This window comes from Oryctolagus cuniculus, chromosome 5 (genome assembly GCF_051225735.1).
Source record: "Oryctolagus cuniculus isolate XC-2025 breed Fujian yellow rabbit chromosome 5, ASM5122573v1, whole genome shotgun sequence".
Lineage (NCBI taxonomy): Eukaryota > Metazoa > Chordata > Mammalia > Lagomorpha > Leporidae > Oryctolagus > Oryctolagus cuniculus.
Genome location: NC_142871.1, coordinates 85,021,409 through 85,042,589, shown reverse-complemented (window position 1 = coordinate 85,042,589; position 21,181 = coordinate 85,021,409). Strand labels below are relative to the sequence as shown.

Here is a 21,181-nt window from a genome sequence, read left to right as displayed (position 1 = left end):
TTCCTCAGGGAGCATGCCTGTTTTCTGTGAACATTTAACTACTATAGATGACTTCATAGACACCAGGTTTCTCACCATCTAAATTTAAAGTGTATACAGTAGAAGACTTAACAGAGAATGCTTGTACAAAACCCCAATGAACGCTTACATGTGAATTTTGACTCTTACTTCATAACACTGCACAATGTGTTATAGTATTACCCTGAAAAATTGTATTATATTGTCATTATTGTTAGCCTTTGGAAGATTTCTTTGTCTACCTTTTCCCTTCCACCCCTCAGTCTCAGCCCTGCATTAGGTGGCAGGAATGAAAAGAACAAGCTTTTGTTTACTAATACACAGAAATGAAAAATATTGCCAAATGTTGGCATTCCAGCCAAGAGACCCAGAAGACATAGTCGGATCAAATAGGATAGATTTAGAGTAGCCAAAAGAAGAAAGAAGATTCAGGTTAAGTAGGGAGCAGGGCATATCCTTTCCATTGATTTGCTGGTAGGCTTATCCTTCCTGCTTGGGACAGAGTGCTTGGGTAGGCCAATGGAGTAAGGCAGAGGAGGATGAGGAGAAAGCAGCCCAGGGCTGAAACAATAGAAGATAATGAGCAGTAGGACGCAGGGTGCAGGTCCTTCTGGTTGTCCTGGAGTGGGTATTGGAAGGGGAGGCTATGTGAAAAGGGCAGGAAATAGAGAAGGGAGCGGTTAAAACACTGGCCTCACCTGCCCTTAATCCTAGCTTCCTATGATAGAATACAGTCTAACTCAGGTCAACAGACAGTTCTCCAGTCTTCTGGCCACCTCACTGGTTCTAACAGATGAAATTAAAAATAGTGAGCCATTTACAAGGTATGAATTATACAAAGTAATAAGATAGTTGACAATCTCTTTTGGTAAATATCTAGGCTGTAATTTTTGAAATGAGTATAATAATTTAAAAAAAAGGTTTATCAAGAAATAATTTTAAAGGGAAAATGTATTATTTTGTTTCTAGGTAATAAATCATCAGTCAAGATGTCTTCAGCACCTGAGCCGCCAGCGTTTAAAAAGGAACCACCCAAAGAGAAAGACTTTCAAAACCCAGGGCTCAGAGGGGTGCGCACAACCACCTTATTTCGAGCAGTGAACCCAGAGCTCTTCATTAAACCTGTAAGAAATACATCCGAGATAAGACTTTATGTTTAAGCAGGCTTTCAGAAATAGAGAGTTCTTATTTCCTGTAATGTTTTATTTCATTGTGGAAATTTTATGTTGATTTATAAGACCTCTCTGAATAAAAGCAAGTGGAAGGAAAACTTTCAATATTGTTTCACATACAAATACATAGAAAACAAAATATTTTAGGAACATTGAGGATTATAATGGCTAATAGTTGCTTTTTTATTAATGTGTGTTTTTTTAAGATTTATTTATTTTATTTGAAAGGAGAGTTACAGAGAGGCAGAGGCAGAGATTAACAACTAACAATAGAACAATTTTAACAAAATACTGTAATAAAAATTATATGAACATGGCATCTAGAAATATTCAAGACATGTATTAACATTTTCAGATTGTGGTTGGCTTTGGGTAACTTGGAATCTAAAACCACTGGGACCATTTGGGAAGTGAACCAGTGGATGGGTAATAGATAAACTTTATTGTAGGTTATTTTCATATGGGAAAAGACATAATAACAAATATAAGGTTCAGTACTATCCATGATTTCAGGCGTGGACCAAGGGTCTTGGAATGTATCTTCTATGGGTAAGGGGGTACTCCTGTAATACAGCATATATGGTGACAGAGCAGAAAATACTATTTGTACTACTGCTATGTATTTACACTGGCCTAAGAAAGGTTAGTTTGTTGAGTATGAACTTGCAAAACAGGAAGGTCTGAGTCACAAAGTGTACTAGAAAAACCACACAGTTGTGAACATCTTTCCTGTATTTAATTTTTTTAAATTCAAAGCTCCATCACTTTGCCTCTGAAGGTCTTAGATTTTCCAGCAGTAAATTAAGATTATTATAGCAGCATAAATACCTGTTCGAATCCATAAATTTCTTGAAGTAATAGATGAGGTTCCCAGAGGATAATGTATACATGGTCATTATTGCTGTGCCTAATATATGTTGTAAATGAAAGAGTTTTTACCAGTTACCTATAACCTGGGTAAGAATAATAACATGTTTACTTCATTTTTTAATTCCTAATAAAATGAACTAATTGGACATTTGCAAATGGGGAGGTTTAGGCCCAAAAAAGCAACTTCTCCATGTCACACTCCTGTTCAATTTCCATGCCTCACTCCTCCCACAGTTGTCTCCTTCCTGAAGGTGGAGGTCTGAGATGCCTAGGCTATAAAGAGAAGGAGTGAAGAGGACAGGCAGATCTTTTTTAATTTCTAAATTGGAGTTGACTGAGTTGGCTGAAGAACTGAATAAATGATCCTAATTGCAGTGTTGCTCTAGGGATGCTAGTGCGGTAATAAAAATGTGGCATGTCAAGAGGGAAATAGATATTTAGATCTCAATTATTAGTTTTAACGAGGCTTTATAATTTTTTCCTTGACAGAACAAACCTGTAATGGCTTTCGGATTGGTAACCCTCTCGCTTTGCGTGGCTTACATTGGTTATCTACATGCAACACAAGAGAACAAAAACAATCTCTATGAAGCTATTGATAGTGAAGGACACAGTTATATGAGGAGGAAGACATCTAAATGGGATTAATAGTGCTGCTTACTGCTGACGGAGCATTATTGAGAGCTCTGAAATCTTTGATTCAAAGACCTTAGAGTACACAGTATCATGATACCTTTTCTAGAATATGCTAATGAGAGAAGATAGCAGTTACAACTAGACCACTGTAATAAATTTTGTCCTTCCAAGCTGCCACTGTTATCTCATTCTTTTTCCACAGAAAGAACATCTTAGTATTTTTCTTTTATTAAATCATCCTATAAAAGTGTCATGAGAATGGAAATAATTTTTGTTCATTATTATGTTATATATAATAATATTATGTTATATATAATATAATATTATGTTATATATAATAAAAGTACCCAATTCTGTAAAAGTTGCGTGCTGTTTTCAATATTTTAAGATGAACCATGCCTTTACAACTGTTAGGAAAGTTTTGTTTTGTTATTTGCAAAGGAAAATGTTCTTTTCTATCTGGCATAAAACCTATATTTGTTAAAAAAAAAAAAAAGAAAGAATAGTTATAAAGCCTGAAGTCAACAGTAAGGTATGAGAAATGAAAAGTAGGTTGGCTTTGACAATTTTTTAATTTGAAATGCAAAGATGCAGGGATAAAAACATGGAAATAGATCTTTGGTCTTCTTTCTTCTTTTGGTTTACTTCCAAAAGCCCACAACAGCTAGGGCTGGGCCAGATTGAAACCAGGAACCTGGGACTCATTCTGGGTCTTCCTCATGGGTAGCAGGGACCCATGTGCTTGAGCCATCATCTGCTTCCTCCCAAGGTGCACATTAGCAGGAAGCTGGATCAGAAGCAGAATAGGTAGGACTCAAACCAGACACTCTGATACAGGATGTGGGCATTCAGTGACCCAGCCACTGTCCCAAATGCTTACTGCTGACAAATAGATTTTACAGAGCCATGAATGGTTCATATATTTTGGTTTCCATTTCAGCCATTTTTATTTGAATTGGAAAGATACCTCCACTTAGCTACCCAAATAAATATTAAGTGAGAGAATATCCCAAAGTAATTGCAGTTTTTCTTTAAAAAGTATATTATACTGAGGTTTCATAATGTTTTTACTTGCCAAAGGTTAAATATCATCACCCTTTTTAGTTTTTGTAAATTAATGTTACAGTGATGTTATAAACAGACTAATTGTTTTTACAAGTATTTAAAGATGATAAGTACTCAACAAGTAAGAAATAGATCTCCTTTTTGTCCTGGGTTTACTTTATATAATTTATCTTAACATAACTCTGACAAGGGTTCTGGACTTGCTTCATTTCTTGCTTTCTTTTTTTTTTTTTTTTTTGGATTTATTTATTTATTTTGAAAGTCAGCATTACTGAGAGAGAGAGAGAGGTAGAGATTTTCTATCTGCTAGTTCACTCTCTAGATGGCCACAACAGCCAGGTGCTTCATCCAAGTCCCCCGCATGGGTGGCCAGCCTGGATCAAAATGGAGCAAATGGAACTCGAATCACTGGCTGTATAGAGGCAGCTTTACCCACTATGCAACAACACTGGCCCCTGGACTTGTTTGGTTTCTAAATGTTTACCTCATTCTCCAGATCATTGTGATTGAGGCTTACTAGGAATCTCATCTCTGAAATCTGTGTCAAGGCTGGCTGGCTCCGTGGTGATGTTTTCAGTACTCTAATGAATGAAGGCATAACTACCAAAATAAAACAGCTTTGAAATAATCACAGGAGTTTGAACACCAGACTTGCCCAGTCTAAACCTGTCCAAGTGGTCTGAGAATGGTTAAAAAAAAAAAAAAAAGATTTGTCCAAGATCACTGTGATTCTGAGTCAGGACTGGACTGGAATCTGGGTCTCCTTGCTCTGAAGTCTAGGTATGTCTTCAGCATACTATACCTCCTCCTTATGGCTTCTAGGAAAGCCAATGACCCCTGCTCTTTTCTACTTGTAAAGATGAAAGGAAAAAAAAAGTATGCTTCTTAAGCTCTTTTGGATGCTGAAAAATAACAAATTAGCAAAGCAGGGAACTTTATGAAGAATGGAAATTTGACTTTTTCTAACAGCTTTTTTTTTTTTATTTAATGAACATAAATTTCTGAAGTACAGCTTATGGATTACAATAGCTTCCCCCGCCCCCATAACTTCCCTCCCACCCACAACACTCCCCTCTCCCACTCCCTCCCCCCTTCCATTCACATCAAGATTAATTTTCAATTATATTTATATATAGAAGATCAATTTAGCATATATTAAGTAAAGATTTCAACAGTTTGCACCCACACAGAAACACAAAGTGTAAAATACTAGTTATAGCATTAATTAAACACCTAAGAGTAATTGTGTATTAATTACAGAGTTCAACCAATAGTTTTAAGTAGAACATAAAAAATACTAAAAGGGTAAAGTATTAAGTTCTTTTTTTTGTTTGTTATATAGTTTTTTTTTTATTTAATAAATGTGAATTTACAAAGTGCAACTTTTGTATTGTTGTGGCTTCCCCCCACAACCTCCCTCCCTCCCGTGGCCCTCCCCTCTCCCACTCCCTCTCCCATCCCGCCCTTCATCGAGTTTCATTTTCAATTACCTTCATATACTGAAGATCAACTTAGTATATACTAAGCAAGGATTTCAACAGGCTGCCCTCACACAACCACACAAGGTATAGGTATTGTTCGACTAGTAGTGTTGTTTTTTAAGTTTCATAGTAGAACACATTAAGGACAGAGATCCTACGTGGGGAGCCTGTACCCAGTGACTCCCGTTGTTGATTAACAATTGGCACTCTTATTTATGACGTCAGCAATCACCCGAGACTCTTGCTATGAGCTGTCTAGGCTATGGAAGCCCCTTGAGTTCCCCGACTCTGAACTTGTTTAGTCAAGGCCATATCACAGTGGAGGTTCCTTCCTCCCTTCAGAGAAAGGCGCCTCTCTCCTTGATGGCCTGTTCCTTCTGCTGGGGTCTTGTTCACCAGGATCTTTCATTTAGATTGTTTTTTTGCCACCTGTGAGACTCTCATGGACCTTTTAGCCAGATCTGAATGTCCCAAGGGTTGATTCTGAGGCAGGAGTGCTGCCATTCTATGAGTCTGCTGTGTGTCCTGTTTCCCCCTCAGGATCATTCTCTCCCTTTTAATTCTATCCTTCATTATTTGCTTACACTGGTCTTATTTGTGAAATCTCATCAACACATACCCTATCTTTTTTTGATCAGTTGTGTATTTATACTTATCACTTTACCAAGTGCGTCTAACAGCTTTTTAAAATTTTTAAAAATTTTATTTGAAAGGTACCAAGATAAACAGAGATAGAAATCTCTCTGCTGGTTCATTCCCCAGATGCCTGCGGGCTGGGCCAAGCCGAAGCCAAGAACCTCAATCTACATCTCCCACTTGGATGACAAGAGCCCAATCACTTCACTTCAGTTGTCATCACTGCCTCCCATAGATCCTCATTAGCAGGAGGCTGGAGTCAGGAGCTGGAGCAGAGAATCAAACCCATGTACTTTTGTGTGAGTTGTGGTGTCTTAACTGGCAAATTAACTTCTAGGCCAAACTCCTGCTCCAGAATTTACAGTTTCTAAACAGGATCAGGCCCAAGCAAATCAAAACTAGTTGGTTACCCTACCTGTTAAGTAAGAATTGCCAGAAACAGGTCAGAGGGTCATAACATGGGAGGCCTCAGTTCCCAATACATATAGTTAACTATGGATTCAGTAGTTTCAGTTCTCAGTATTAATTCATTTTCTCTTTTGCCTCTCTTCCAGTGTCAATTAACCCCTTTCTTTTAAAAACTTTTTTTTTTTTTTGAAAGTCAGAGACAGAGCAAGCTCCCATCTGCTAATTCACTCCCCATATGTACAGAACAGCTGGGGATCCAAAAATCTGAATCCAGATCTCCCACATGGGTGGCAGGAACCTGACTACTTGAGTCAGCACCGTTGCCTCCCAGGATCTGCATTAGCTGCAAGCTGGAATCAGGAGCCGAGGCTGGCAGTCTAATCCAGGCACGCAGATATGATCTGCAGAGGCCAAACACCTATGCCTAACTCTGCTTGTTAATCTGGCACCTTTTGATAGAGTTATTTAAAGTTTTTAGCCAGTCATTAAGATACATGAATCAATTCAAATGTCATTCATAGGGGCCAGCACTGTGGCATAGCGGATAAAGCTGCTGCCTGCAGTACTGGCATCTCATATGGGTGCCAGTTTGAGTCCTGGCTGCTCTACTTCCGAACCAGCTCCCTACTAATGCACCTGTGAGAGACTTAGAGGAAACTCCTGGCTCCTGGCTTCAGATTGGCCAAGCTCCAGCTGTTGCAGCCATTTAGGGAGTGAACCAACGGATGGAAGATACCTCTCTCTCTCTTTCTCTCTCTCTCTCAACAACCCTACCTTTCAAATAAATAAATCTTTTTTAAAATGTGATTCATAAAGAAGTTATATTTAACTTGTGGCACACTTAGCATAGGGCTGTGTGGGAGTTCTGCTGAAATTAATTTCATTGATTAATTATAAAATGAGTATTGCCAGGTAGATGCTATGTATGAATTGATAAGCAATTTTTTTAAAAAAAATCATTCATTTTGGGGCTGGGGCTGTGGTGTAATGGCTTAAAGCCCTGGCTCTGCAGCACTGGCATCTCACATGGGCACCAGTTCGAGACTGGGCTGTTCCACTTCCAATCCAGCTATCTGTTATGGCCTGGGAAAGCAGTAGAAGATGGCCCAAGTCCTTGGACCCCTGCACCCATGCAGGAGACCTGGAAGAAGCTCCTGGCTCCTGGCTTCAGATTAGCTCAGGTCTGGCTGTTGCAGTCATCTGGGGAATGAACCAGTGAATGGAAGACCTCTCTCTCTGGCTCTACCTCTCTCTGTAACTCTGTTTTTCAAATAAATAAAATAAATATTTTTTAAACAAAATTAGTCATTTGTAATCATTTGCATGGTGTTTGTGATTTGTAGAATCTCTAAGGCTGTTAAAATCATAGGAACAATGTGACTTAAAAACAGGTGTAGTAATTTTTTTAAGATTTATTTATTCATTTGAAAGGCAGAGTTACACAGAGAGCAAAGGAGAGGCAGAGAGAGAGAGAGAGAGAGAGAGAGAGAGATCGATCTTCCTTCTTCTGGTTCACTCCCCAAATGGCTGCAACCGCTGGAACTGTACCAATCCAAAGCCAGGAGCCAGGAACAACTTCTGGGTCTCCCATGCCGCTGCAGGAGCCCAAAGACTTGGGCCATCCTCCACGGCTTTCCCAGGCCATAGCAGAGACCGGGATCAGGAGTGGAGTAGCTGGGACTCAAACTGGCGCCCATATGGGATTCCAGCACTGCAGGTGCTGGCTTTACCCACTACACCACAGTGCTGGCCCCAGGCTTAGTAATTTTGAATGCTAACTTGTTAGAAGTATTTTTTCTCTTAAGATACCATATTTCCCAATTTTATTGCTACGGCACCAAAACATCACATTTATATATAATATGAAAAATTAAGAAACTACCTCCATTGCTGGTCTTAAATAATTATGTGAGAAAAAAAATCCAGGGACTGGTGCTGTGGCACAGCGGGTTAACACCCTGGCCTGAAGCGCTGGCATCCCATATGGGTGCCAGTTTGAGACCAGGCTGCTCCACTTCCAATCCAGCTCTCTGCTATGGCCTGGGAAAGCAATAGAAGATGGCCCAAGTCCTTGGGCACCTGCACTTGCGTGGGAGACCTGGAAGAAGCTCCTGGCTCCTGACTTCAGATCAGCACAGCTCTGGCTGTTGTGGCCAACTGGGGAGTGAACCAGCAGATGGAAGACCTCTCTCTCTCTCTCTCTCTCTCTTTCTCTCTTTCTTTATCTCTTTCTCTCCCTCTCTCTCTGCCTCTCGTCTCTCTTTGTAACTCTTTCAAATAAATAAATAAATTTTTAAAAATCATCTATTAAAAGAAAAGTGTGATAGGCTGATTTATACTTCCCTCCCCTGCAAAGATTCCCAAATCCTAACTCTGGAGCCTGAGAATATAGGACTTTGCAGATGTGATGAAGTTTAGGATTTTGAGTTGGGAAGATTATCCTGGATTATTCTGATGAGACTCTGGTGTGGCCCAGAGGTCCATAGAGTGAGGCAGAGATCAGAGGAAGAGATGATTGCTTGGAAACACAGAAGGGAAAGCTGGAGGCTTCAAGGCTGTGAGCCCATTGGGAAACTGGGAAAGGCAGGAATACAGGCTGACCCCTAAACACTCCAGAAGTAACCAGCCCTGTTAACATTTTGATTTTGGCACCAAGAGATTCATTTTTAGGCTTCTGACCTTGAGAAATGCAAGAGATTAAATGTGTGTTGTGTTTCAGTCACAAAGTTTATGTTAATTTGTTACAGCTGCAATAGGAAACTCATACAGAAAATACCAGGAAAATGAATGGCTGCATCATGCTCCCTTTGGTCATTATTTCAAGTTGCTTTTATGAGCAAAGCTTATTTTACCTAGCAACAGTTGCCAAGTAAGTTAACAAGTTAATGCCAGAGTCTGAGAGGGAGCCATTGGGTAAATCTTGCCCAATCTAGTACCTGTATCTTCGATGGCAGAGGTTTTCAGCAACATTCTTTAACATAAGGCACATAACCACGAGCGCATCATGGCAAATCATTCAATCCTTACTGTCCTCTAGCATTCTGCTAAAAATCCTGACCTTCTTCCAGCTTTATCATACTTCTAGCTTCTCTTAAAGCTACTTTTTCTGATCTCAAAATTATTTTAACAGTAAATAGCAGAAGTCATCTGAAATTTAGCTATGATCAGAAATCCAAATCACACACACTTTGTCTGCTGCGCTGTTTGTAATAAACTAATTCCACCAGCCCCTTTTGGAGAAACCTTCAAACGGATCCACGAATACAAGCCATTTAAGACACGCTTTTACACTCACAGAGATATCCTGGGTAAGTGATGGTTGTTTTCTTTGTTCTAATGTTCCATAGTATTGTATGTCATTCTTACTGTTACATGGACTGTTATCAGCTTTTCCTGTTCAAAATTGCTTATCCTACAAGGGTGTCTGTTTGGCATGAAAAGAATGTGGGTTGGAATTCATCTCCTTGTCCCTGTTGTGTGCGCTGGGCAGATATTTAACTCTCAATCTGTTTCTTCATATGTAAATGACAGTATTAATGCCTACCTTGAAGGTTATTATGGTGGCTTTAATGACATACAATGGGTCTTCAAAAAGTTCGTGGAAAATATCAATTATGAAAGAAATATGCAAGGATCTCAAAGTTTCATGCACCAAAATAAACTTACCTTTTGATTCCCTTCTACAAACTTTCTGAAGTATCCTCATATTTATACCTATTATAAAGCCTACACATGGTAGTAGTTTGAGTTCTTTTTGCCCTTGCCAGCACTTTTGTACCTGCCATATGTGTGCAAGAAGAAACACGTCTCAATAATGCCCTAATAAGTGGGTGAAAGAAGCAAACTCTTAATAAGTAGCTGGTGACATAAAAGTAGATACATATAAATAATAAGAGAATATTTGCAGATACATATATATTTAATACAAAGGCAGACTGATTGTAACTACTGACTTCCTTCTCTCTTTTATGCACATTAGAGTTTTCCATCTGATTTTGAGCCTTGAGGTGTTTACCTAAATGCCTCCCTGATCCCCTCTTCTATTAACTAATGATTGCATCTCTGATTTCTGAAAGTATAAGAAGGTAGACAGTAGAGATGTGTTCCTCTCACCTGGCTAGATAATTATTTCCTTGTTTGGGTAGAGAGGGTATTACTATGAAAATATTATTATTTGGAAATCGAATTAGATATTTTCCAGATAAATAATTAGCTACTACACTTTAGTTAAGCCCATAGTTGAAACAATTAAACCCATGAAAACTTGATGGATTTAGTGTGTACACTAAACAAAGGCATGATGCAATTTTTAAACGGCATTTATTTGGTTTCTACTCCCCTGATGGGGGTAGCATCAGAACTCAGATAGGAGTGATGAGAGAGGAGCTATATGGATGTGATATTCTCTTGTCCCTTAAATATTCAGACACTTTTCTACTTTGTGTGTACAAAATACAGGGCATTTATTTCACTTCTCTAGTGCCTACTTTGTGGGCTGAAGTGACTTACTCTGTCCTGGCCTGACAGTACTGTAGTTCCCACCTCATCAGATAGGAGGAAACTTAGCCTTTTGATGGTTCTCTAAAGAAAAGATTGACATCTTTTTAAAGGATCTCTCTCCCAGATAATCCTCTTAAGTAACTAGGTAATGGTGGAAAGGAAAGCCAACTGTCTGAAGATGAATGATCATTTGTCTTCTAATACACAGATATTGGGGAAAGTATTCTGAATAAAGAAGAGCAATCTCAAGAGGCTACTATCAAAGAACGTATTGCAAAAGCTGAAGCAGATGTATGGAATCAGGTAAAAAGTTGGAAATTGACCTAAAATACTTCCTCACAGTTCTTTTACTTTTTCGATTTGCCCAAAAAATAATAATACGAAGATCCTTCAAAAAGTTTGTGGAAAATGTAATCAAAAGATAAACTGAGTTTGATGCAAAATAGCTTTGAAGTCCTTGCATCATTTTTTCATAATACACATTTTCTATGAACTTTTGAAGACTGTTTAGCATTTAGCATAGTGGTCAAGGCAGAGATTCCAGCATCAGACAGAACTGACTTTGAATCCTAGTTAGTAGTTGGTCCTTGAGCAAGTTTTTCAATCTCTGTCTTGGCTTCTTTATTTGTAAAGAGGAATAATTGCAGTGCCAATTCTATCACTTGAAAGAGCTCAATGAAATAATGTGCTCAGCACATAGTAGGTGAGTAGTAAGGAGTAGGCATCATTCAGAGCTTCCTTCTAAATTGCCTTCTTTGTATGGATTACTACTGCTTCCTTTATTCTCATTTGATTGCAACTAAAACAAATAGGATGTCTATGTTGAAAATGACTCATTAGGGCCTGACATTTAAAATATAAGTGATGATCCATTTGTGTAGTGCATAATATCTTTGAACTAAGTGACTGTTTTTCTCCAGTTGCTTCATTATGTCCTAGTCTCCCTTTCATCTCCTCTCTAAAATGCTTGCTATCTTGTCCACATGACTGCTGAGTGCCTGAGGGACGATTTGAATGTTGGGCTCACAGAGGGATCCAAAACATAGAGCTGAAGCAAAGCCTCAATCTTTTTATTTATTTATTTAATGCATTTTTACATAAATACAACTTTAGGAATACACTGGTTCTTTCCCTCATATCCCGGATCCCGCTCCCTTCCCACCTCCCATTCCCTCTCCCATCTCCCTCTTCATTATTGATCATTTTTAGTATGACTTTATATATAGAGGACCATCTCTATGCTAATCATAGAGTTCAACAATTTGCTCACACACAACATATGAAGAACAGTTTGGGGAGAGAATTTGCTGTCGATTCTCACATTGCAATTCAATAGGGACAGAGGTCCTACCTGGGGAGCAAGTACACATTGACTACTGTTGTTCCTTTAACAATTAACACTCTTTTTTTATGACATCAGTGATCATCCGAAGCTCTTGTTGTGAGCTGCGAGGGCTATGAAGGCCTTTTGTGACCATAGACTCCATCGTTATTTGGACACGGCCATAAGCAAAGAGGATGTTCTCTCCCTTCAGAGAAGAGCGTCTCCTTCTTTGATGACCCTTCCTTTCCTCTGAGGTCTTGCAGAGATCCTCCGTGAAGGTTGTTTTTTTTTTTTTTTTTTTGCCCCGCAGAGTCTTGTCTTTCCATGCCTGAGATGCTCTCGCAGGCCTTTCAGCCCGACCAGGAGGCCTTGTGGGTTGATTCTGAGGTCAGAGTGTTATTTACTATGAAAGTCATTCTAGGAGTCTGCTGTGCAGATTGGCAGAGCCTCAGCTTGAAGCTACCACTTCTTCCAGTCATCAGTAGAATGACATAAATTACTTTCTACACTTCTGGAGAACAGGACAAGTCACTGCTTAAACAGAATTTCTTCTTGGTTTCTTCATAAAATAGACTTCACATCACACAGTACCAGAATTGTTTGGCATTAATGCCAACAGAGGCTTGGTATGAAAATATTTTGGACATCTAAATCACTCCAATGCAAAGAGCAATATATATCAGAATCTTAGTGGCCATCTATTTTTATCAATAATAAATTCAAATTCAATGTGAGCCATCAATTATACATTCTAATACAATAGGATGCTTTTATGAATATTCTGCAGCTTGAATGTAAGTTTATCTAGGGTTATAATAAAGTAATAAAACTGCAAAATCCTTCAAATAAGATAATAAAATTTCTTTCTGAACCCCTGATACAGGGGATCTGGGATGGTCCTCAGCTTCTTCAGGCTCTGTGCATCTCCACATCCCTGTTTGCTAGATTTTCTGTACAAAATACATTACTGTGGTAGCAGTTAAGCAAGAAATCAGTAAAGTGCCAAGAAGGAAAGAGCGCAGCCACCTACAGACAGCGAAGATGCTCTGTCATTCATTCCTGGAATGGCCATGCAAGAGCTGGAATTCCAGGGCTAGAATGTGTTAGGATACCGTTGACTAAGGCAGCCAGTTTGCTATGGGAAATTTGAGACAGGAATTGCAGCAAGTAATTAGGGACCCTCCTTGGTGGGTGCTAACTTCAGTACACTTGAAGATTTGCCAGCATCCCAAATAATGACAGTTACCCTGTGTCCATACTGATATATTAATAGATATATGATCTTTTTATTTCAAAGGCTATTGAACTCCAGAAGCAAGCAGTGGAGAAAGCACTTGAAGAAGCAAATGACAGACATAAATTTGAAATTCAAATTTTGGAAGAGAAACATCAAAAAGATTTACAGGTTTCTTTTTTAAGTTAATAAAAATAAATTACTTAAGTTTACAAGAGAATGAAAACAAAACAGATTAATTGTAAAATCTTGGTTAGTGTTTCTTAGAGGTTGGTTGGGAGACCCTGGAGGTTCCCAGGGATATCCAAGTTGTCTGTCATGTATTTCCTGCAGGACCAGCAACCACAAGATAAGGGTAACTCTGATGTGTAACCTGTTCAAGCATATGCCTCTAGATAACTAGTTAACTTCCCAGGCAGAGAACCCCAGGATTCATTGCTTAGTTCAGTGCCTAGGTTACAAAATCTTCGCAAAGGAAAGAGTTACAGAATTATTCACCCATTTTGGCTAATCAGGAGACATGCCAGGACAAGGTGCAGTGTGATGATAACTATTCCGAGGCTGGAGAAAAGTGGTGGAGGTCAGCCAGGGTGTGGCTTGAGTCGGAACACAGATAAACAGCTCAGGGAATACGGGCCCATTTATTCATTGTTTTGGCGATGAGCACCTGCTGTATATTAAATCTGTACAAGGTGAGATTAAATGGACTGTCCCTTCCCTGAGAAGACTGGCACATAAAAGAGCTCAACCCTGAGTTCCAGGAGGGTAGCAGGATGCTCGCTGCTTAGCCAGGCGTGGCGTGGTCTCTGAGGGGTGGCCTGCAGCAGCTTCCTGCCCGTGCCGTGTTTTAGTTCAAAATGTGGAGCAAGTCTTTGTCAGGCCTGCTTTTCAGCTGATGTGTCCCAGTGCAGCAGTACTAAGAGTTAAAGTATTGAAACACTTCTCCATCAGCTGATAGTGATCTGCCAGTCCCCCTAACACCTTGGTCACTCTGGTGTCTTCCACTTGTATGCCTGGAACTCTCCCAGTCAGGCAGTTTAAAGGCATAACTCATAGCTTGGCAGGGGGCTGTGGCACCCTGCTCTAATGCCACAGCCAGAAGAAAAGAAAGGTGGGAAGGAAAGTAAGAGAGAAAAGGAGGGAGAAAAGAAGGCATGTTGTTGTACTATCTTATAAGTGTGTACAGATTTCTGGAATTAAAATAAATTGATGAATCTCTTGAAGATTCTAGTAAAGAAGCCATAAATAGGCAGTCAGGAATCCTAGTTTCCATTCCTTGTTCTTCCACTGACTTACTATGTGCAGTAACTTAAATTCTTTTGATGTCTTCTCCAAAATGTAGAAATTTACCTTTAAATGAAAGTTTTGAAACTGCTGAAAATTGCTCTTCCATTCTTGAAAATGTGTTACAATGCTCGTTGCACAGTTAGGTTGCCGGTTTCCACTACACAATGAGTCCCCTAGGATGAAGATCCCAGCCCTCTCATGTTTGCTACAATCGTATTACATATTTCTCGTAATGTGTAATAATGATCTGACGGTAGACTATTGGGATGATAAAAAAAAAAAAAAAGGACCTTTAATTGTATCCCTCTAACCCATTTTTCTTTTTGCATATCCCCTTTCAGGATTGCACACGTGTATACACACACATATTTATGTTACATAGTTGGCACATTTTTGTTATTCCATAGGTAGGTGAAATGATTTAAGTAGGTTTTTAGAGTGTGTTTTTAAATTCCAAACTGTCTGAGGCTGGTGCTGTGGTGTAGTAGGTTAAGTATCCTTCCGCAGCTCCGGCATCCCACATGGGCAATGGTTTGAGTCCCGGCTGTTCCACTTCCTATCCAGCTCCCTGCTGATAGCCTGGAAAAGCAGTGGAGGATTTCCCAAGTGCTTGGTCCCCTGTACCCATGTGGGAGACCCAGAAGAAGCTCTTGGCTTTGGATTGGCCCAGTTCTGGCCATTGCAGCTATTCTGGGGAATGAACCAGCAGATAGAAGACCCCTCTCTCTGTCTTTCCTTCTCTCTGTCTGTAACTCTGCCTCCCAAGTAAATAAATAAACCTTTTTTAAAAAAATGCTATGCTGTTCTAAACCTAGTTTTTCTGTTACTTAAGGAAATGGCAGTTAAAACCAAGAGAGAGGTGTTTGTAAATATGGATGATGAAATGAAGAGAGAACACATGGCTGCGGAACAGCGCATGGTGCACAGAATCCAAAGGATTATGATGGAGTGCCACCGGGAGAAGGTGGAGGCTGTGCGGAAAGCCAGGGATGAAGAAAGGCAGATCGCCCAGGAAGCAATCCAGGCTCAGAGAAGGTATCCCAAAGATCACATTTACAATTCAGTATCTTACTCTGTCAAAGTCAGTGTGGGAAAGGAATAAGGGGAAGGCGCACAGGGGTATACAGTCCAGCTTTTGCGTTTTAACATTTTTCTTGTGGAATACATGAAACACAGAAAGTGATATATAATATCCTGTAGAGTATGTATGTGGCTAAAGACAAATAGTAACATAAATACTAAAGGACCTATCCACTCAGTCTAAGGAATTGAAAATTGGGCCGGTGCCATGGCTCACGCCAGATTCTGTCCCGGTGCTCCTCTTCCAGGCCAGCTCTCTGCTGTGGCCCGAGAAGGCAGTGGAGGATGGCCCAAGTGCTTGGGCCCTGCACCCCATGGGAGACCAGGAGGAAGCACCTGTCTCCTGGCTTCAGATCAGCGCAGCATGCCAGCCCAGGGTGCCGGCCGTAGCGGCCATTTGGGGGGTGAACCAATGCAAAAGGAAGACCTTTCTCTGTCTGTCTCTCACTGTCTAACTCTGCCTGTCAAAAGAGAGAAAGAGAGAGAGAGAGAGAAAGAAAGAGAGAAAGAAAAGAAAAGAAAAGAAAGAAAAGAAAAGAAAAGAAAAGAAAAGAAAAGAAAAGAAAAGAAAAGAAAATTCTTACTCTGCAATCCCCCTGTGCTCTTCCTCAATCGTACCTCCGTCCCTCCCCCTCAAGAGATAACTACTCTTCTAAAGACTGTGCTTTTCATTCTGTATTACCAGTTTTGAGATGCCGAGGGGAGGGATGGAGCAACATTTTCCCAGTAACACATAGAATCAATCTTTGCATTTCTGTAGCCTGGAGGTCATACACTATTGTGGATGTGTTAAAGTACTATACGTTACAAAAGAAGTAGATGTTAGGGAAATATTTGTGTGTAGAACAAAAATTACAAGTGCTGATTCATTGCTTCCCCACCTCTTCCTTCCCTCCTGCATTGGAGTGCCCGGGTGCCCTGCTCCACTCCAGCTCCTGACCCCCAGCTTCCTTCTAACGCAGGCCCTGGGAGGCAAAGGTGATGGGTGGGTCAAGTAGTTGCGTTCCTGCCACGCACATGAGAGACCTGTATTGAGTACTCAGCTTCCAGCTCCTGGCTTTAGCCCAGCCCAGGCTGTTGCAGTGAACTGATGAATTTTGGAGTGAGCTCATGAATTGTGTGTGTGTCTCTTTCTCCCCTCCTCTTTCTTCCCTCAAATAAATAAGTAAATAATTTAAATAGAGAGACCATCTATTAAAATAATCTATATGTGTTCCTAATTACAAATGATTTTTCCAAAGATCAGATTTTATAAACATACACATACACTTCAGTGGAGACCAGGTAGAGGAGAAAACTGTAACTTCACATGTTAAGTGACCTGCCCAAGATTACCAAGCTGTGGCGGCAGAACTGAGCCTGAGACCTCCATTCTTGACCTCTAGTTTATGACTTATTCCTTGTTCTTTGCTGCTTGAGTTAACAACTGCAGACTTCTCTTCAGCTCTCCCCCTGGGGAATATACTTCCTCTGCTTTTCTTCTGCTATCTCCCCCTGATCAGAATCAGAACATCTTTTCTCTATGCAGCCATCTTAAATCTGCTCCGAAAGTATTTTTTATAATAAGCATCTCTGCTTGGAAAGGTTCTAATTGTTTTCTAGCCTAAGGCAAGGCATAAGTACAGTGATCCCTCAGGAATTTTTGTGGTCATGCTGTAATTCCCAATGAAAAGTATTCTTTATTCAACACCCAATACATGCAAGAACCTTTATTTCCTTCTGATAGAATCCCCATATTCTTTATTGGGGTAACCAAGCAAACAATCTGCTGTGTTCAACATTGCTCCAAACGCTATATAGAAATGAATTTCCGAAACAAATCTCTTCATGATTTAGGAATTACTTATGGGGTAAATGAAGCACTGGTTTTTCCTGTTCTAAGAATCAAATTTTTGGTTGATAGACATTGAAATAAGGTTGAAAACTGTGCTGTTAGCAACACATTTAAGGAAAGTGAAAAATTCACATACTAAGTAGAAGAGAAGGAACACACAATGATAATTTTCTTTAAACCTGTGAGCAATATATCATGTACCATTTCAACAGCTTCCCAAAAATAATGAGGAGGTGGACTGCAAGGGGCTCTAAAGCAGGGGTGGGGAATGTAAACGGCTCAGAAAATCATTTGGTCTGGCCCAGCCAAGGCAACTACAGGTGGGACTCAAAATGCAACAAGTCTATAGCAGGCAAATTTTTAACATGATAATTTTGTACGGCCTGAAAATGATGTTATAAATACCCACATGGCCCTTAGCAGAGAAAAGGTTCCCCATCCCTGCAAGGAAGCAAAGGACAAATCATCTGGTAGTATAGATTCTCCCTGCTCAATTTTTTACTCCACAGCCCAGTAAGACTATTTTGTTAGATATTGGATTATACTTCTATTAAGTAACTTTTTATTTTTGAAAAAGCAATTTTATGATCATACCAAATCCTATCAATATGGATATACAGTGTAACTATTTTTAAAGCAATTATACTTCTGGCTAGCATTACCCTTAAAAATGCTATATATTTCAAAATTTCCAGTCATAACCCCAAAAAGATAGAGATGGAAGATGGACCTCACTGTTTACAGAAAGCTTATAGATGTTCACTTTATATTGGAATGGGCATTGGAGATTATATATGTGTGTGTGCGTGTGTGTGTGTGCATGTGTGTGTATGGCCCCTCTAGCAAGAGCAAATTCTATGTTAGCTTAAAATGGACTGTCATTGAAAGTGGGAGCAGGATCAATGAGGATATGTGTCACTGGATCAGATTGACCTGAAGATGGCTCCGGTGGAACCTTCCAGATGAACACCTCCTGTGTGTGGGCAAGGAGAATGCCAGGCCAACCTGCCAGGAAACAGTCTTGCTTGTGGCAGAGCTCTAGGGGAGGAGAGCAGAGCTTCCTATTTTGGTGTTTGGGACTGCAACAAGGAAACACCCTTAGAGCTCTTTCTGAACTAAACCCCAGAGGTGCTGGTGATCTTTATAATGTCCCCAACCACCCAAATGTTTTCTAAAACATCAGGCTAACTCCTCAGCTTGGGTGTGCCTGAACACTGCCAGGTCTTTGCACAGCATCACTTCTATTAACAGCACCTCCACTCTCCTGTGACCCAGGTTGAGAAGCAAAAAGTGGGTTTTGATGCCCTGTATCCTAGCAGTCATAGGTTTGGGCAGTTCAGCCCCACATCATGGCATCTCCAGAATACTATAAAATGATACCAGTTGGTCTCTCTACATCACCTCACTGAGACTTAGTTTATATACTGTTACCAGAATAACAATTCTAAAACATTATTTTCATTGTGTCCCTTTCTGACAGAAAATATGTAATGACCTCTCATCAGGTTGAAGAGCAAAGACGCTCCCACTTGCTCACTTGTGTGACATTGAATAACCTAATCTCTCTAAGCCTCAATTTCCTACCCTATTACATGAGAATAATAATAGATAAAAAATAAAATAGTACCAGCCTTAAAGGGTTATTGTGAAAATTAAATAAGATAGTATAATATATAGTATACTATAGCATGGTCCCTGAGACACAGTAAGTGCTCCATAAGCACTAATCCTGCTATCAGTAATGGATATCACCTAGTCAATGGGAAAAGAGAGAGGAGAAACAGCGTAGTAGCTGGAGATGCTAAGGACAGAAGATGTTTACTTCGGCTGGCGCCGTGGCTCACTAGGCTAATCCTCCACCTAGTGGCACCGGCACACCGGGTTCTAGTCCTGGTCGGGGCGCCGGATTCTGTCCCGGTTGCCCCTCTTCCAGGCCAGCTCTCTGCTGTGGCCAGGGAGTGCAGTGGAGGATGGCCCAAGTGCTTGGGCCCTGCACCCCATGGGAGACCAGGAGAAACACCTGGCTCCTGCCTTCGGATCAGCGTGGTGCGCCGGCTACAGCGCGCCGGCCGCGGCGGCCATTGGAGGGTGAACCAACGGCAAAAGGAAGACCTTTCTCTCTCTGTCTCTCTCTCTCACTGTCCACTCTGCCTGTCAAAAAAAAAAAAAAGATGTTTACTTCAAGACTGGAGAAGTCTCAGGTTTGGAAGTCAAGGTGGAAGAATCAGGAGAAAATGAGAATTGCACCTTGGGAAATGGGATTTAGAAGATATTGCAGGTAGTGAATCTTGGAACAGCTATATTAGACTGGGAGGCAGAGGGGAGATTTTTTATTAACAGCTTTAAAATTTGAATCCAATATTTGCAGATTTATAAAATTCTCAAATCTTTAGAGGTCCTTTAGATGTTACAGAACTCTGCTGGAAACGAATCACCGGCTAAGAACCTTTGTTTTGGACTTGTGGTGCTATGTTCACCACTTTGACTTATTAAGCAAATGCAGACAGTTGCTTACCCCCTCTGAGCTTCAGTGCCCTCATGGTAAAAAGGGCATAGTCATAAATGACTTCAGAGAATTGTTTTTGAGGGGTTGGTAATGTGCACAGCTCACCAACCTGCTTGGCACATGAACTAGATACAACTCCTTACGTTATAAACAGAGATCTGTGGGTCATTCAGCAATGGCTCTCAAGGGTGGCCCTAGACTCAAGATTAAAACTAAGTGTAATCTATGAGTATGAAGCTTTCTACCCTCTGGCTGAAGGTAAGCAAATGAATTGATATAAAGAAATACTTACTTTAGGAATGACCCTGTTTATTTTTAAGCCCGATATATTCATATTTTTTCTGGCCAAGATAAACAGAGGTCTCTAAAGTTGCAGGTTCACAGTAGATTAGTGGCTCCCTCTAGCCCACAGCAGGGAAGTCAGTGGGGAGCCTCCCTGCTCTGAAAAATAGGTTTGACTGTTAAGAGTGAACACAGTCCAAAAGCGCATCTATAGCAGTCTGTCTCAGGGTAGTGGCTCACCTCTACACTGTAATGAGTTCTCATCCATTTGTGGTTAAAGAAAAAATCATTTGGTTAGCAGCTAATCCTTCTAACTTATACATTCATATTATTTTTTGCAGCAAGGCCATGGAGGAACTTGTGAATAGTGGTGTGTCAGTTCTCAATGATCAGAAGACAAACATGGCCCAATTGATTAAGGCAAAAGAACATGAACTGAACATCTTCTATGGCCTGGTTCACAGGAAGAAGCAAGAAGAGGCCCAGGAAGTGCTACAAGAAGCAGAGAAAACACATAAGGCCGTGCTTGGCAACGTCATGGGTAAACTGGTTAACACCCAGGGGGAGCTGCTGTCCATAGTGAAACAACTGGGAATCATGACAAACTGGAAGGATTTTCTGGAGGAAGAATTACAGGAAACCAGGGCAGCATTTCAAAAATACATCAACTATACTTTTCCTAAGCTTTCACCAGGACAGGCTGATTTTATAATGCCAGAAAGAAAGAAAACACCTTCCAACCTTATTATTAAGGAGGATGAAACAGTACTTAATTATAAGTCTTCAAATTGAAATATCACTACAAAAAGACATCATTCCAAAGACTAAATAAATTTACTCAAAAGCCA

At 40.3% G+C, this 21,181-nt stretch overlaps 2 protein-coding genes across 9 annotated transcripts in view; both read left to right on the top strand.

Moving 5' to 3' along the window:
* SMIM8 (small integral membrane protein 8) overlaps nucleotides 1-7,587 on the top strand; it is a 14,783-nt gene extending 7,196 nt beyond the window's left edge. For 6 of the 7 annotated variants that reach the window (XM_089332933.1, XM_051854495.3, XM_089332931.1 and 3 more), the window contains 2 exons: nucleotides 988-1,142; nucleotides 2,550-3,057. In XM_089332933.1, the coding sequence (XP_089189059.1) occupies nucleotides 1,008-1,142; nucleotides 2,550-2,708 (294 nt within the window). In that variant the 5' untranslated portion in view covers nucleotides 988-1,007 and the 3' untranslated portion in view covers nucleotides 2,709-3,057. Of the gene's footprint in view, nucleotides 1-987; nucleotides 1,143-2,549; nucleotides 3,058-6,004 lie in introns of those variants that run through there. The other variant, XM_070073805.2, reaches the window with a different exon arrangement.
* On the top strand, nucleotides 7,553-21,181 carry C5H6orf163 (chromosome 5 C6orf163 homolog). Of its 2 annotated transcripts, XM_089332929.1 has the most exons (6): nucleotides 9,550-9,594; nucleotides 10,995-11,089; nucleotides 12,207-12,388; nucleotides 13,408-13,515; nucleotides 15,464-15,666; nucleotides 20,675-21,181. In XM_089332929.1, exons 5-6 carry the CDS (start codon nucleotides 15,467-15,469, stop codon nucleotides 21,123-21,125), a joined length of 651 nt encoding a protein of 216 aa, XP_089189055.1. In that variant the 5' UTR covers nucleotides 9,550-9,594; nucleotides 10,995-11,089; nucleotides 12,207-12,388; nucleotides 13,408-13,515; nucleotides 15,464-15,466; the 3' UTR covers nucleotides 21,126-21,181. The 2 variants fall into 2 exon arrangements, with proteins under 2 accessions (XP_002714512.1, XP_089189055.1); XM_002714466.6 differs by lacking the exon at nucleotides 12,207-12,388 and having other exon boundaries at nucleotides 7,553-9,594.